The sequence below is a fragment of the Siphateles boraxobius genome, unplaced genomic scaffold (genome assembly GCF_051911475.1).
Source record: "Siphateles boraxobius isolate OS27281-9 unplaced genomic scaffold, OSU_SipBor_1 41, whole genome shotgun sequence".
Taxonomy (NCBI): Eukaryota; Metazoa; Chordata; class Actinopteri; order Cypriniformes; family Leuciscidae; genus Siphateles; species Siphateles boraxobius.
Window position 1 is genome coordinate 4,829,471 of NW_027509042.1, and position 18,787 is coordinate 4,848,257.

The 18,787-nt window shown below is 36.4% G+C and overlaps 1 protein-coding gene across 1 annotated transcript; it reads right to left on the bottom strand.

The window, feature by feature from the left end:
• Positions 1-435: 435 nt before the first annotated feature.
• Positions 436-13,731, bottom strand: eif2s2 (eukaryotic translation initiation factor 2, subunit 2 beta). The gene is made up of 9 exons (XM_077197899.1): positions 13,590-13,731; positions 10,165-10,342; positions 7,986-8,092; positions 7,605-7,731; positions 7,354-7,454; positions 6,743-6,891; positions 6,463-6,519; positions 1,631-1,716; positions 436-974 (listed from the first exon to the last, which is right to left on the bottom strand). Exons 1-9 carry the CDS (start codon positions 13,602-13,604, stop codon positions 799-801), a joined length of 996 nt encoding a protein of 331 aa, XP_077054014.1. The 5' UTR covers positions 13,605-13,731; the 3' UTR covers positions 436-798.
• Between the last annotated feature and the right edge of the window lie 5,056 nt (positions 13,732-18,787).

The following is an 18,787-nucleotide window of genomic DNA, read 5'->3' on the forward strand; positions in this document are numbered from 1 at the left end:
AGAAGAACAGTTAAGGCGACAGCCACAACTTAATAGAACCAAATTTACATCACATTTTTCAGAGTAATTATCAGTTCTAGGCAATTCATTTTAAGTATACAACACCCACTATACCCTGTATTAACATTATTATAATATTTGACCATTTTATGACTACTGTGTAGAAAAAAACATTGCATATAGAGAATGACCCAGGCTCCTATTTTTCATATTCATTTAAGTGTTATTCCAGTTCTTTTAAGAGATGTTTAATCAACATATTCATCCCTTTAAAAGTACAGAAAAACATAGGAGGCTGAATATTAGTGTCTGTTTACACAATCATAATAAAAGATACAGTACATTTCAAGCAAATAAATGCTCCTTTCTTGATCACATCCAGTCTCTCTAGTCTAGACAATACATACTGCTTCCCAGAAACATAGACTGCACATGTTTGCCCAGCTGGTATGCATTTTATTTCAATCGTTTCTCAGCAGGTAATACAGCAACAACAAATTTCACCAACAGTTCATTCATAAAATCCTCCAGGCTCTGTTCACATCTCGCAGCACTGCTCCACAGCCAGACCCAACAAATCTCTCTTCATGTGCATAGGCAATTTCACATCTCCAAGGAGCTGAAGGAAATTAAGAGTTGTACTTGAGATGGCCGAGATCTCGGTATGAAATTTAAGACTTCCTGAACAGCGCAGAGATTCCGTAGGAACCTGGGTGTGAGTGGATGTGTTGAGTTTGACCGTGGAGTGCAGGTGTTCAGATGGGCCGTATAAGGTGTGTGATGGTCGAGGGACAGGCGTTAGTTGGCTTTGGCACGCATCTGCGCTCTCTTGCCCGTCACCGCCTGGAATCCGGTCTTGATGCTGGCAACAGAACAGCGGGAGTGACACGTCTCGCACTGCAGGAAATAAAGACGCGTGTCCTTCTGCAAGATTGTGTCAGGAGACCGACACGTGTGGCATGTTACATACTCCTCTGCAAGACAAAAACAGTTGGGATAAATCAGTTTTTTTCCTCATGTAATGCAGAGCAGTAATATACATATACATATACATATACATATACATATACATATACATATACATGTATAAAACACGAAATATTAGGAATTCCACAAACTATATTAGTGTGTGTGTATACACAATACCGGTCAAAAGTTTGGAAACTTGTTTTAGAAAGAAGTCTCTCATGCTCACCAATGCAGCATTTATTTGATAAAAATGGCAAAATATTACAAATTAAAAACTGCTTTCAACATTGACAATAATAATAATAATGATAAATATTTGCTGAGCAGCAAATCAGCAACAATGCTGAAAATGTAGCTTTGCATTCACAGGAATAAATCACATTTTAAAATATATAAAAATAGAAGTCTCTTTTTATTTGTAAGAATTTTTTGCAATATTACTTTCTTGCTGTATTTTTTTAATGAAATAAATGCAGCCTTGGTAAGCAGAAGAGACTTCTTTCAAAAACAAAAACATGTAATGTTTCCAAACTCTATTTATGGAGACACACTTAAGATAAAAAAAAATATTTCTATAAATATATAGAAAACATGAAAAATATGATGGGCTTGTTACGAGTCACAACTACTGTATGTTTAAGAACAGTCAAATAAAACTCACTTATATATCTTCTTAAGACATTCTCTATCTGTTTCTGCTGGAATCTGCCTTTGATGACGAGCTGATTGTTTCCATCTATGGACCCACTGAAAAGTGAATACAGTGGTTACTGCATTTCTAAAATAAAAAGGCACTTCAGTACTTTGATTTTAGGGAAAACACCACCAATTATTTTCAATATTCTTTCCAAATCACAAGTTTCCAGCAACAGAAAGAAGAACTCTACACGTTTAAGACTGATCTCTTTCAAAACTAAAATCATCTATAAATATTCAGGAGGCAAAATCGATGGATTTCCTTTCATGCGTCTTCTGAGCTGCACGTCAGTGGACACAATGAGGTGCTGAAATGAGCGTTGAGCACTGAAATCAGCCAGGTCATCTTTTAATAATGCCTTCTGAAACATTCACCGGGTCAGTCGCTCCCTTTAGAGCAGCAATGCCTTTCTCAACTGATTCAGGTTTCTCTCTGACATCATGTGAAACGCCTCCAGCAAAAAGTGAAAATGAAGTGTTCTGGTGGAGGGTTTCAGTCACACAGAGACACTGGAAAAATAAACCGAGAGCTTGCCAGACACCGACCGGTATGATATTATGCAAGGTTAATGATCATCGACGAAGAAAAACAACCATCGGTTTAGTGGTGCCATCCATAAAACAGAATAATAATTCACTTACAGATTGCATAAAGACAGAACATTACAATAGACTCTTTCCATGAGCATGGTACATAAAGGTGCCAGAAACTCTTTTGCAGCAAATAGTTAGCGAAAGGAACCACTTTGCCAGACTCAATGCCAACAGTGCACGATAGTGAACGATAGTGATGCGCGGGTCGTCCATTAACCCGCGGGTAACCCGCGAGTCGGGTTGGGGCAGGGAATGAAATTGTCACTTTATTTGCAGGGCAGGTTGGGGCAGGTATGCATGTTGCGTGCAATTTCCAGTCTATATTAAATATTTGGGATTATCTATTTTCATATTTTATTAGGTTCTTTGATAAGGTTACAATACGTAGGCCGTAGCAATGTATCTTGCGTGATGCCCCCAAACCTTTGGCGTCACGTGACACGTCACGAAAGCGGCGCGCCAAGCAGCTCCCACATTCATGCTTATATTCATAATCGTCTGTTGTTGCCAGTTTACAGGGCGATGTTTCCAAGCACTTTCAGGCTAAAATAAAGGCTGTTTTCATTTACATTACAATGCCTAGTATGTCTATTTAATGGCCGCGGGTAGGGCTGAACGATTAATTGCATTTGCGATAATATCGCGATATGATGAAATGCGATTTTGTAACCGCAAAGCTGCGATTACACTGGTCACGTGACACGCGAGAGAAAAGCAGTCTGCAGATCAAGCATCAACTTGGCACGCTACGCATATGTCTGGCATACAGGAAAGAACAGTTTATTTTTTATGTATGTGATATTGTGTTATTTATTCTCTCTCCAACAATTCTGGATCGATTCAGAGAATTTCAAAATCGAGTCTGAGCTTAGTTTTTAAACACAGATGCGTGATGACGCTGTGCGTGCTTTAGAAACAACCGTATTCTGCTTGCTTCTAATTTCTCACACACACACACACACACACACACACACACACACACACACACACACACACACACACACACACACACACACACACACACACACACACACACACACACACACACACACACACACACACACACACACACACACACACACACACACAAAACACCGCTCGAACCTTCCAAAAAATAAGCTTTCATAAAGTTCGGGGTTTAAGCGGGTTTACAAGGACAGTCGCGGGCGAAATTAATGTAAACACGGTCAGTTATATCTTAAACCAACAGGACAAACCACATTTACAATTGTAAAAGAGATATGTGCATTAGTGTGAATGCAGCTTATCGTATAGGGGGAAAATCACTCCAGCTCTTGAATGGAAAACGTTCAGACAGCCTACTTTTAAATACTGAAAGCACTCTGTTTATTGCTTGTAATGTTTTTTTTTGTTCCTCTTTATTTACTAGCTATTATATTTTAAAGCTATGTTAGTTTATAGCCCATTTAAAATTCTTAACATGTAATTGGTTTAATTAAATGTGTTTATATATATATATATATATATATATATACATACACACTTGTAATAAAATACATATTTTAAGTGTTAAGATTAATTAATAAGAGAAAAATTAGATCGGATCATGAGCTGCCTAAAGATTCCCATCCCTACTGTACAATGATTTATTGCTTGTCTTTGTCGACTAATACAGAAGGTAAAGAACTTAAAAGTAATCGCATATTAAATCGCAATCGCAATATTGGTTAAAAAAAATCGCAATTAGATTATTTTCCATAATCGTTCAGCCCTAGCCGCAGGTGTGGGGTAGAGGGCTGCATTGGGATTGAGTCCCACCCAACGCAAATCTCACGGGAGCGGGCGGTTTGAACTTTGCTGCGGGTGGGAATGGGCGGCTAAAAAAAACCCTGCGGGATCGGGAGGTAGCCTAGTTCACATGATGGAGAATGAGATGTCAATAAATGACGTGGAAAAGAATCTCAAACAAGGTATTTACAGCACAAAACGTAAGCAAGGCAAGTCTGACATTTGGAGAAGTTTCTCAATTGTTTGTGACAAAGATGGAAAGGAACTCCCCGATAGCCAGGCTACTATTCATCTTCCTGATCAGTGCCTCGGAATACATGCAGGCCAGGGAAACGAAACAAACAACCCCATGAAGCTCTTTAATAATAGCCATACAAATACGTGTTTTTTTCCTGCGGGACAGGAGAAGACACAAAATCAATGCATCTGTATTATTGTGCGGGAATAAATTCTCAGAGTTTTGCGGGTGCGGGCGGGAGTGGACATACATATTGCGGGAGCGGGCGGGAGTGTAACACATACGTTGCGGGAGCGGGCGGTAATGGTCAGAAATTCGGCGGACGCGGGCGGGAGCGGGATGAAGAAAACAGTCCCGCGCAGGGCTCTAGTGACACATAGAATAACATAACTTCCAACACACTCGTTATTGCAAGAGGTTACCGACCCCTAGTGCCGAACAAAATTACATATTGTAGCTTTAATGAATGATATTTTGAAAATGTAGTAGTACAGAGCACCGGGTTTATTCGGTACCCACTAATAGTCCGAATAGTCGCTATTAGTCGACTTTAGTCGCTTCCATGTTTCTCTAAGTGCAGGGCTCCTTTTTTACTAGGAGCACTGTAGCCGATATAAGCTAGTGTCAGTCAATATTAAACCACAAAAAGAACATTTAAACATTTATTCTGCTGAACTTATTTTTATCTTTTTATAAACAATCTTTACTTTTAAACAGCATGCAGCCACCAATGTTTATATGTATTATTTACTTATGATTATCATCATAAATAATAAAGTCATTGAATTTTTTAAAAAATTGCAAATTGTTCAATAAAATAGAAAAATGGTTCCAACAGATTTTGATGTAGTACCGAGATTGGTACAGAGAGCCGTAAAATTATAAGGTATTGGTACAGACTAATGGAATTTTGATATCGTGACATTTTTAACTGCAGAGTTGACAAGGAAGCAATGTCAACTTCATATTTGCAGCCAACACGGACTCACAAAACACTAGTTTATTAATAAACAATTAAAATGTCTCCTTGCTATTTTTTCCCGACACATTCATTATCATTAGGCTACTTTTGCCAGTGCTTTGCAGCAAGCTTGAGCGCGAGGCATATATTCAGCCCCCCAGTGGCCTATATGAGTCTTTAGCCCCTTTCACACAGCGCATTGATCCCGGGAAATTGCCAGAATGCCTTCTGTGTGAACGCAAACACGACCCGGGATCGACGCCGGGTTGGGGACCTAGTAACATTCCCGTGTTCAGTCCCAGAACGCGCGCTGTGTGAACAAAAGCCGTAATCAATGCCGTGTCGTAATGATGGCTCTGAAGCCGGGATCGTTCGCCAGCTTGAAACGGTACGTAATGCGCTAGTTTATGAGCTTATCAGTTAAAAAATGCACAAGAGTGGTTTCGAGAGAGAGAAACTGCAGCTCATAAGCAAACTATAGACGCTGCTGAGACATTACTTGTCACATGTCTTTACAGGATTTTTACGGGTTGTGTGTGAACGCACTCTCTGATTTCAGAAAATCACTGGCAGTGTGAATGAACCAAAGTCGAACAAACCCGGGTCAAATCCCAGGTCACTTTATCCGTGTATTTTCTGGAATCTCTGTGTGAAAGGGGCTTTAGAGTCTGTAAAAAAAAAAAAAAGTAAAAAAACTGAAAATAAAAAAAGGTGTGTTTTAATCTTTAATGTAATCTTGTTAAAAATGATCTCATAAAATTAGTATTGAAAAAGTATCATTCAGGAACCGGTATCGAAGTCAAGGTATCGGTATCGAAAATTTTTGAACGATACCCAGCCCTACGACCAAGCCTCTTCTAGTCGACTCATATTTGTTAGTACACAGATAAATCATTTATAATAAATACTGCAATATTCTGAGTGTTCCATTTCGATTTCATGATGACTTTAGTTGAGACAGCTAAATATATGTTTTGTGATAAGTTAATAATAGTTTACTACAATAAATGAAACATCAATTTAACAGAATGTCAAAAATTTTACACAGTGATATTTTACTGGTTGCCAAAAAAAAGAAAGAATTTCAGCTGTTGAAAACTAGCTATTTGTCATGCCATGTTAATTTTAGGCTAGATAATATTTCACCAAACATATCTAATAGTTCCTGTGGAAAAAAAAACATGGGATTTGTGCCCAAGACACCAAGTTGTAGCCTTTCATGGGAAGAGCCAAAAACAATATAAAATAAACTCACCTTGTACCTAACTCAGCTAGCAAAAACGCCAAAAGATGTTTTGGCTGTCGATGCAACCTGACAAAAAAAAGCAATGTTAAGAACTATACAAAATAAAGATTGCATTTGCAAATATGTGATTTGAATATTTTTGATTGGCAGCTATTGAAATGACCAACAGAAAGGCAAAATGAATGGCTCACTTTCCAGTTCTTCAGAGAAAAATCAAACTCAATACCATTATGAAAAGTTGCAGTATATCCTCTATAAAACAGCTTGACAATTTTGAGTTTTGACTTACAGTTTGCAGATGTCTGTGAAGTTTACGAAGGAGGTCTTCTTTGTGCCGACCCTGACAACCTGAGGAGGCTTCATTACAAACTTTCTCTTTTCTCCTGCGACCATGTCTGGATTTTTTTCCCGCATGATGTTAAAGACTCTATTCAAAAGCTAAAATAATATGATATTTTCAGTCATTTTTATAGCAGTCATTGTATAATGAACATAGTGCACAAACTCTATGACAATGATTATTTAGTTAAAAGAGCATATGCTTAATATTAAGTTCTTTTTACAGAATTTTATTAAATATAGAGCAGTCCCAAAAAGTACTTGGACAATTATGCTATACTTAATATATGCCTGTATTGTGAAAGGTTCTGGCTGTCAAACTTTAGAGTTAACGTGATGAACTACAACTGTGTGAACTTGACGAGAACCAACTTCATACATCCACTAAAACTCATCTTGACACCAGCTGTAGTAATTCCAAACATGTCGCATAAAAGAGAAGTTAGCAGAGAAAAGCTATTCTGCCAACAAAAGCACCAGATGGCAGCAGTCTCAGGCCCTTTATTAAGTTATCACCTGCTTGAAAACACCGCAAGCTTGGAAATAAAAGCTCCCATTCACCTCATCATATGTGTAGTCTCTCTCCGATCCTGCCCAGGCAGGTCCTGTCTGTAAGCTGAACGTGATATCATCGATGATTTTACTGTCGTCATCTTCGACACCTTTCACACAAACACCACACAATCATTCTAGTTAAGTCATCTTTATTTGTATAGCACAACTGTTTTGTATTAGAGCCTTACAGGGATTAGATTGCAAACATTACATTACAATTTTTTACAAAAAGCGCTCCACTGAAGTAATGTACTTACCATCATCTTTGCTTTGACTGTCTGTGTCCTCTTGAAAATCTCGGACTTTTCTATGTTTCTTCTTCTTGGGCAGCATTAAGTCATCATCCTCTTGTATTTCTGATGGCTCTGTTTCGATCTTCAGCTCCTTTTGGAAATTAGCAATTTAGTCAGTTCACAACGGTGCATGACAACAGCTGTCGGTAGGCACGAACAGAAAAAACACCACATGCAAGCAAAGACTCTGATGTGATTGCTCAGTTATCAATTTATTTTTTTAAGGAAACTAGGTCCACAGAAAGATGCACTTTCATGATCGAAACATCTTTTACTGACAAGCAATTATGGCAATGAAAACAATCAACAGTTTAACAACTATACATATGCAAACAATCAACTGACCTTTATTCCTTCCTCAAGCTCGGCATCAAAAATCTTCTCTTTTTTGGACTTCTTTTTCTTTTTCTTTTGGTTGAAGAAGTTTAAGTCATCCAGGTCATCTGATGTTTCTGGATCATCAGGAAAAAAGAAAAATTTAACAAGCCACACCTTTTTGATTACACAAGATTTCACTGAGAAGCAATAAACATTCAGTGTGCAAAGCATGCGCTGAGGAATATAATAGATTTTTGCATTAAATATTTAAAAATATAGCATTTTATTCTGTTGTCAATGGTAAAATCGAACATGACCGTTTTAAATGTGCTTTTTATGTGGCTATTACAGTTTTTCAGCAAATTTCATTGATTCATTTCAACACAAATGTGTGTCACGTAACAGGCAAATACTAGGGCTGGAAAAAAAAAGAGAAGTAAATTCACATATGAATTATATGTTCTGCCGATTCGTAACGATTCACAAATTTCAAATATACGTCTTTAAATTTGCAGTATTAAAAGTTACTGACACAGAGTGTTATTAATCACAATAAGCTGCGAAAAATGACTCAATGTGGCACAGATACTCCCTCTCAGAAGCATGCAATCCCGAATTCAGTTTTCTTTCACAGCTTATTGCGCTTGAATAGTCAAATACACACACAATTACGTAAAATTGCACATTGTGTGAAGTATTCACATCTCACAACACAGTCTGTTAAGTTCTACACGAACATAAACAGTTGGGAATAAATCAGATGTGTAACATTATATTAGATCCGTGCATTTGTTCTTAAAGGGACAGCAGCCTAATAAATTGTTGCCATCCATTTCATTAATATTAACTAGGGCTGGGCGATAAATCGATTTTATCGATTAACTCAAATGTGTAGTTTACGCCGATTTTTTTGAATGAAAATCGTTTTTCTCTTTATCAACCGCCGACGCTCCCCTCTGGGCTCCCGTAGTTCCGACCGGGCTCAGCGCTTGCCATGATAGAGATACACAAACAACATGGCAAATGAACAAGACCGCAACAGCAGAGGCACACCCGCCGAAAACATTTACAAGCTGAATCTGCAGGGCCGCCAACTCTCACGAGTTCACTGTGAGAGACGCAATTCTGTCACTTTTTACACGCTCTCACGCCACATTGTATTTTTTTTGTATTGCATTTGTCCTATTGTTTATTTATTTTCATTTATTTACCAGTTTTATATTTGCAAAAAGTTTTCATTTTTGTATCATAAATTTTATTTATGTACCAAGTAGTTTCTCTATTTGTCTCAGGGCTGCCTTGCTTTATTAAAGAAGACTGCCAGTCAAGTGTAATGACTGCTGTCAGCTTAAACTGCATTTGTTTTATAATATTGAGTTGACTAAAATGGGGAAGAAAAAACTATAAATTTCAAGGTTTACATTTAATTCAGTAAGATGTTTTCTTCAAGACCTATGAAATTGTCTACTGCAGTCAAATAGGTAAAGTAACAAAACAGTAAACTAGAATCAAATCTATTCATATATCAAATCGAAAATTTTATTTAAAATCGAGAATCGGTTTTTAATTGAATCATGACCTCAAGAATCGAGTTGAACCGAATTGTGAGGTACTAAAGATTCCCACCCCTAGCAAATACTGCTGTTTATTACTATTCATGGTTATATTGATGCAAAAAAATATTTAAATATCCTTTTTGGATAAAAATTCACTTTTTGGGTTATTTGTAATTTGTTACTTGTTGTAAATACAAAGAGAGTTGATCTTTTTGGCCTCTTAAAACTGCCTTGGAAAGACTGTTCAAGTTCATACAGTGTTTTGTTGTAATTGTATTTGAATTGTAAAAATCTAAATGGCTTGTAGGAAATGCTAGGGAAAATTAGGCATTCACTAGCCATAAATAATGGCAGGTGGGAAAAGCCCATAATATTACTGATTTGTGTTCTCTACTCTATATTATGAAGCTTGTTTCCACCACGAAAAAAAATTAAATCAGGTTGTGTCTTTATTTAACAATTCTTAATTTTATTCTCTACCAATTGCAGAATAATATATCTCACTATTCTGCTTTTATAATTTGCAATTGAGAAAAATGTTATCCCACAAACAAGCTTCTATCCTCTATACCTTTCTTACTACCATGGTCAAGTAGGCAGTGAAAAAAAAGCAACAGCACTAATGCACAATATAATAGCATGTGTTTCACCTCTCTTCCTCCCCCCATCATCTTCATCAAGATCGAACTCTTTCTCCTCGCCCCCGTCAGCCTCAGTCTCTTTTGTTTCCAACTGTTGGCCTTCATCTCCCTCACCACCATCTTCCTCCAGCATGAAAGGCTTCTTCTTTTTCTTCTTCTTCTTGGTCATAGTGGGATCAAATATCATCTGGAAGGATGATAATAGGAGTTTAATAATGACATGACATTGAACAAAGGCTATCAAAAGACATCAAAAAGGGCAAAATAATGCAAGCAATAATCATCACCTAATGAGAACTAATCCTACTAAAGCTCTGGAAGATAATCTCAACCATAATTAGCTTTTGGTCTTGCAAAAAAAGAACAAATCAATAATCTGAGTAAAAAAAATTAAGTTGTCATTTACACCATCTGAACAATGAACAGTTCAAATGTGACGTAGGAAATGTGTTTTCTCCAATCCATTGACACTGTCTGCTCACTGCTAATAGCCAATCAGTGCAATAATACAAGTTCTGTAGACCATCTTCAACATCACTGGAGAAAAATCACATTCAGCGTGCAGGCATCTGACGTTGAAAATGCAGGTAATAATAGTTAGCATACATAAATACATCTTAAAGGGTTAATTAAAAACCGTAAGACCTTCGTTCATCTTCGGAACACAACTTACGATATTTTTTAGGGCTGCAACAACTAATCGATAAAATCGATTATAATCGATTATGAAAATCGTTGTCAACGAATGTCATTATCGATTAGTTGGTCTGCTTACGTCACGGGGAGCGTTTACTGGTACGCACACACACGCAAGGTCTCTCTCCCTCAGGCGCTCTGCCGAGCGCGCGCGCTACACGGTTTGGAGCAGTCTCTTCTGTCTCGCTTGCGCGCTCTAGATTTCGGGAGTTTGAACTAATTCGCGGGCATCAGGGAGCCGCAATCAATATGCGGGAGACTCCCGGGACTTCCGGGATCTTGGGATGTCTGTATTTTGTCTCGAGCATCAGGTTGCGCAATCAGTTCGCTCGCAACGTAAGTGATGGATTAAAATAGCGCTACCGCAGAAATAGGTTAAATTAAAACGGTCTTTACAAAGCGAAGCACTAAATATAAAGGCAGTTAATAACAGCAGCAGTAAAATATTGTTTTTTAGTCACTGTACTCAGTGGTTTTCAGCGAATGCTTGTGCACTAATGCATAATTTCTCCTGTCCTTTACTCAAGCCTGTTAGCTTGCTGGGTAACTTTACCTCCATTCCGTTCTCTTTTTATAGCATTTGTCTACTAAGTTTTAATTGTTTTTCAAACGCGATCTACTGCGGCTCTACATTCACACAATTGTTTTCAGTCTTTCTATATTTATTTAATCAATTTATCCTTATATTATTCTTTTATATATTATATATAATATATATTATATTCTTTATCCTTATATTCCTTATATATAATTAATTTTAAATAAAAATTAAATGAATTATATATTTAGATGTTTTTAGTTTGTTTTTAGTTCAGATATTCACATCTGAACAACATGTCTGTGTAAATTTGTTTTAACAAAAATTGTGTTCAAACATAATATGTTGGATATCATTTTTTTAACAATAATCATGTTTGTCAACTTGCCATCAGCAATTATCATTAAAAACAATGCAAATATTGATATTAGTAAAACTCAATGTGTGGCTTTTGCACTTTTTAAAGTACACTTTTACACATAAATACCCTGATTTACGGTTTTATTTAGTTATAATAAAAAAAAAATCTAATTTAATTTCTATCCGATTAATCGAAAAAATAATCGTCCGATTAATCGATTATCAAAATAATCGTTAGTTGCAGCCCTAATATTTTTAATGAAATCCGAGAGCTTACAGATCCCATTGAATGCAACATTATTACCATTTTCAAGGCCCAGAAAGGTAGTAAATACATCGTTAAAATAGTCCATGTGACTACAGTGATTCAATCTTAATGTTATGAAGCGACGATAATACTTTTTGTGCACAAAACTCTCCAAAAATAATGACTTTATTCAACAATATCTTCTCTCTCCTTGCTGGCTCATTTCAGGCCAGCTCTTGCGTCAGCATCCCACGCATGTGTCGTGGTGCTCACATGAACAGCGCCGGCCAATAATCAGCCAGCGTTCTGACGTATAACCTGGAAGCGCTGCACTGTTTTTACTACGTGAACAGCGAAGAGACTGTTGAAATAAAGTCGTTATTTGGGGGTGGTTGAATTCTAAAAAACATTTTAACAATGTCTTCACTACCTTTCTGGACCCTGAAATTGGTCATAAGTTGCAGTCTATGGGACAGAAAGCTCTCGAATTTCATCAAAAATATCTTAATTTGTGTTCCAAAGGTTTGGAACGACATGAGGGTGAGTAATCAATGACTGAATTTTCATTTTGAACTATCCCTTTAACAAACAATGCCACCAACAGGGATGTACAGAGCTGGAGAGGAAGCATGCGAGATGATGGATGGTACAAGGAGGAGAGGCACCTAATTTAATGTATTTATCATTACAGGCTAAAATAAAAAAACAGGTATACTAATGCTATCAGTAGGTAGCCCTATGGTTTGAATTTATTTTATTATAATATGTGCCTATATTGCAGCTCTCCCTTAGTGCTCTTGCCTTTAACACGGTGCGCGTGTATGGGTGTGTGTACTAAGTTGGATGGGTATTCAGAGGACAAATTCCGACTATGGCTTTTCAACAAAACACACCACCCTAAAGTCACTAGTTCCTGAGGGAAAGTTCTTGCGGTGGAAATAATTCTCCTTGGTACTTTACTACTTTAGAGTACTTGTTTGTATGGAACCCTGTTTATTGAATAATTACTACATTTATATAGAACAATTACTACATTTATATAGCATGGTATTTGTATGATTATTCAAGAAAACCATGATATGTGTCTGAAAACACAGAAACCATGGTACCACAAAACCAAGAAACGTCTGCAAACAAAATATGGTAGTGCCATAGTAAATGTCTAAAAAAACATGGTTGTATCATGAGGACTAATATACAAAACAGTACTTGTCCAAAATAACATGTTATTCCCTCGTCCAAACAACCACGGTTGTAGCCCAATAACGTTAATTGTTAACGTTGCCTTTCCAACTAACGCTAGCCAGTAAGGTAAATGTAAAAAAATATATAAAATAAAAACATGTTATCATGTCTAATTTTCCATGGTGGTACAATATTACCTTTTGACAATAAAATGGCAAGACTGTTAAAGAAGCGTAAGATATTTACTATCTAATTAGCTGAAAAATGACAAAAAGATCTAGAAAAGACGAGCTGTGCACATGTTTCCTCACAGCCTTTACTAGTAGGCCCAATTGTCCTTCTCTTTTGAATGCCTATTTAAACATATTTTAACATATAACCTTTCTAAAACAACGATTTTGTACTAACCTCGTCTCCTGACATGGTTTCGGGTTGTTGTGAAAACGCAAGAAGATGAAAATAAGCGTTATAATAGATTATTCTTCACAGTACACCTTTCCACGATATGCGAATGGCTCGCGACAGTCCGGGCAAAGCTCCGTACGCATGCGCGTTAGTTTGGCCTACGCATTGCATGATGGAAGTTGTAGTTTTGGCCTGCAAAGTTACGTAGGGGAGACCAGAGAGTCCTATAGCCCATTTTTCTCAACGTTTGTTACTTAAACTTTAAAATTACAACATTTAACTAACGCAATTGTGGCACAGATATGTTTTCACACAGAAATGTGTGACTTCAACTCTCAGTTAGGGATTACAGAACTCCCCAGTCCCTCCATGTCTTGTTTGGACAGATTATTTGGAGCTCGTGAACCAAACCCTTCATGCTGACACAAGCTTGAGAGTGTTTACATGAACAAATGAGTGAGCTGGAAGAAAGACTCTTAAGAGTTATAGTAAATCTTGGAAAATTATGCTCACATTGGTTTCTAACTGCATGGCTTGAGGAGGTAGCCTATCTGGAGGGTTTCACATATGAATCTAAACACTACAATATCTTCAAACCCTTGCTCCAGAGTTGAACCTGCATGGGTCCTTTTGTTCTTTATGTTCATTCAGGCTTCCAAACCATTTTATTCCTCTAATCTGTTTAAAATTGTGGTGGGATTCCTGGCTCCCGGAGAGCAAAACCCTGCTTCCTCCTTTCCTGGCTTCTTTTTGATAACAATGTCATGTTACAATGTTACTTGCAATTATAGAGCACATACATGTGAACTTTTCACTTTTTTTAGATCAAATACCGCTCCTGAGGTAAAAAGGTCTGTTTGATTTATTAGGCCTATACTAGCAACAGAAACCACCCCATTACTTTCCTAAACACCTGTTTGTATATGAATTGCAACATGATTTTCCTTATATTTATTTTTATATATGATGTTGTATAAAAATATATCATTTTTATTTATGAAAGTATTTTCTATCTATTGTCTAGCGGTATAAAGGGTTTTAAAAGGGTTAAAAATATAGGCATATAGTTCAAAACTCTCAAATTAAGATTTTTTAACCCTTTGCTGAAAGTCTAATAATTTGTTGTTTAATGTTTGGTTTCTGTTGTGCAGCTTAAGGCTTTAAAGTTTGTGTCTAAAGAGTAAGAGTCGGAGCTTGATCCCCTAAATGTAATATATCATGGCAGTATAGATGATAAAGAGGCCAGCAGGATCAGCAGTATTTTTAGGGTGTATAGGGGTGGATCACTGCTAATGTGTGCATTCTCCATACTACTTGCCACAAGCTGTGAAGTGAAGTGAAAGAAAATTTATTCATGTGTAAATCTGTTTAGGAAATAAGTAGTTTATGCTTTTTGAGCATGGGAGGGAAGACAGAAATCCAGACAAGAAAATCCAATATGTGCAGAAGGTAAAATGTGTCTTATTCCTTCCCTCTGATTCTCATTCTCATTCTCTCTCTCTCTCTCTCTCTCTCTCTCTCTCTCTCTCTCTCTCTCTCTCTCTCTCTCTCTCTCTCTCTCTCTCTCTCTCTCTCTCTCTCTCTCTCTCTCTCTCTCTCTCTCTCTCTCTCTCTCTCTCTCTCTCTCTCTCTCTCTCAATTTGTGTTGCTTTTATCATGAAGGTTACATGAGGTCCTCTTTTGGGCTTTTTAACAGGCAGAAAAGTGTCTATGCTATATGTTCACACAACCGGATCATTACTGCCTTTAAAAATGTATTTGCAATTTTGCAACACTCAATGTAATAAATCTCTGTTACTTTAGTTCTCGTAGAGGTTCAGCCTTGTTTTTAGACTATACACATTACTAATCAAAACACTGAAGCTATGCCGAGACGTCTTATTTTCATTATACGCCCATTTCAAGTTTATATGTATAGCATTAGCACTGGTGAAACTGAAAATATACACGTGTCACAGGCATCGGAGAATAGCGAGAAAACCTTAAATTAGGTTGACAGAAAGCAAACTATTTAGAATCTGTGGGCACTTAAATGCATGATGGGCAGTTTTTCACTGATCTCAGGGATTCTGTGATTTAAGAAACTGGATAGGAATATGGCTTTGAAACTAAATGTTGAAATCAAAGGTTTCTCTACCCATGGTACTACCAAACTACATAATAGCTTCAACAAATGGAAACACATGTCGAATCACGCATCACAGAATATTTGGTGTCAGTTCTTACTGAAATATCCCATGTCTTTTCCGTTATGTGGGCATTTCTGTTTCATATCACTTCATCCTTACAATTGAATATTGTTTTCATTTATTCTTTTATCTTATAAACGGTAAAGGAAAACTATTAAAAAATAAGTCTATTTACAAAATCTTGTATTTCAGTGAAAATGTGTGACAAATTAAAATGTTTTTTTTTATTATTATTGCTTATTTTATTTATTATAACAACGAACAAATCATTATTCATTGTTTGTGAGTTTGTGAATATTTTTTTTATTCATTCATTCATTCATTGTTTATTTATAAAGCAAATAAACAATAAAAAAAGCAAGGTTGACCAAAGTGCTGTAAACAGAGCTTTATAATCAATAAAAGCAAACAGAATTAAATACACAAAACTAATTAATTCATCAAATAGCAAAAGCCTCCGTAAATAAGTGAGTTTTAAGCTTTGATTTGAAAATAGAGAGAGATGACACAGTTCGGATCGATAACGGTATAGGCTATTCCAAAGTTTAGGGCCTGCTACCGCAAAAGCTCGTTCCCATGTGTTTTAGCCTATAGACATGTGGACAGAGAGCAATCCAAGGTCCCCGGACCTAAGTGACCTAGATGGGCTGTGAGAACGTAGCATGTCAGAAAGATCACCTGGTGCTATAGGCCTTTTACTACAATTTTACATTCTGTTCTCAATTTAACCGGTAGCCAGTGCAGGGAAATTAAAATAGGAGTAATGTGATCAAATATTCGACAACCAGTCAACAGCCCAGTTACAGCATTCTGAACCATTTGTAGACGCTCAATGGATGAATGGTTAACTCCATAATAAAGTGAATTGCAATAATCAAGACGCAAAGCAATGAACGCATGAATAAGAAAAGATGTAACTTTTTCTAAGGTGTCGTAAATGGAAGATGATTTAACAACAGAATTAATTTGTTTATCAAACCAAAGTCCTGAATCAAACAAAACACTTATTTTTTGTATATTCTCTTGGACCCTGATTTCACTGTGCAGTAAAACTTAAATCCATATTTACCTAATTTTGCATTTTTTTAAATCATACATGTGCACAGCACATTTTTTGAATATAGACATATAAAATTTTAAACAATCGGTTATACAAAATTAATCCGCATGAATAAAAGAAAAGTTACAACTATTGAATATGCAGTTAAAGTCACCTTTAAATAAGGAACAAGAATAATTCTTTTAAGTGTTACAGAGAACAAAGCATTAAGAAAAGATCACAAATTCTGCAAATCATTTTAGATTCTGTTCTTAAAATCTGTTATTAAATCACTTCATGTTAAACACTGTACCATTAAAAGTAGAATTGTAACTGTGTGCTCCAAACTATTGTTCTTGGGAGGAAGAGAATGATAGTTTTATAATGTCATTTATTATATAACTTTTTTTTATAACTTTTTTATTTATAACTTTTTTTTTAGCTTTTCTTTAGCAACTAAATCAAACTGACTACAACCAGTTTATCACCAAGCTTATAAAACATGTGCCATTCGTGAATCACATTGAGATAGATGTGAGACATGTTAGTGTTTAGCTAGCGTGCAAAGGAAACACGGTTTATGATCTCTTTAAAAAAAGAAAAAATTAAAAAAAGGCAAAATCCCTACCAACTTGATACCCAGTGATCAGCATGCATTTTTGTTGTATGGAAAATAACATAACATTTTTCATAATAAAATAATGTTTCAAAAATAGGATAGGATGTTTTCAGAGAATATATTAGAATAGATGGTGACTTTTTGTTATTAGAATCATTGGCCTTGACGGCTATGTTTTGGTTTGGATCGTATGCTTTTGCATCCAGCTGGCACAATTTTCAGTCTCGTACAAGTTCTAATGAAGGTTGGATGAGCATTAGACCTAAAGCAGCCAAGAAAACTGGTGTTAATGACAGAAAATAAGTGGCTGAGAAACACATGCTTTCTTAGCTTGTCCAGACCCTGTCAAACACACATTTACGGCATCTCTTCATTCTGGACAATTCAAAGGTTTCCAAATCCCCTGAGAGCAATGTTCGGCACTCACTTGGTTGACTTTCCCCACTTGCAGTTCCATGGCTTTGATTTTACAAAAGTTTCCAAGCCTCTGACAGCGTCCAGATGAGCAAATGATAGACTTTTTCCTAGTGTACTTGCATACTCTGGCATTAAATATGTGAATATAGTCACCACCATTGAGCCAGCCAAAAACAATTAAAAAAAAATCAAGACTGACATGATTAGATCCTGTTATTAGATCCATATTAGATCCCGTACCTCTCTTGATGTTTTTAAATCTCACTTAAAGACTACTTGCTCTCACTTGCATTCAACTGTAATGAATTAACAGTCATTTTTTGTATTTGTTCTGGACATGCAGGTTGTATGAATCTATTAGGCCCTGGTATATAAAGCACATGTAAATGTGCTATAGAAATAAATGTGATAGATGGATTGATGATTGATTGATTCTTTTTATATATTCAAGTTTATCATTTCAAGTAAACATAAAACCGCATTCGCAACTCACTTTTCTTCTGTAATGTGACATAATTCAGTAAAAAGTGATATTTTTCATTTTATGCTTTATCAAATACCTTGATTAATGTTTTACATTCATCCCAGCAAATATATTGGGATGTAGAAAGCAGTATTGTATCTGTGGGTGGGCTCGTTCCAGCCTAAAGCAGATATAATCAGCTCATTTCGCACACCATCAGTTCACATTGAATCTATTTGTAACATCTGGGCATTCTCTTTGGAAGAATCTTTGGAGAACAATGTTTACAAATACGTAATTTTGTTATGAACATTTGAAAATGAACTGTAAGAGAAAACGGGATTTTAGGTTTAGTGGACTAACTCCAAACCTCTGAAAAGCAATTAGCATATTCTGCTGGACAAAATGTTCTCCCCACTGGCTATCTCACTTTTCATAAAGCCTCTTGATTCTGGGCAGAAACTGTTGTGTCGT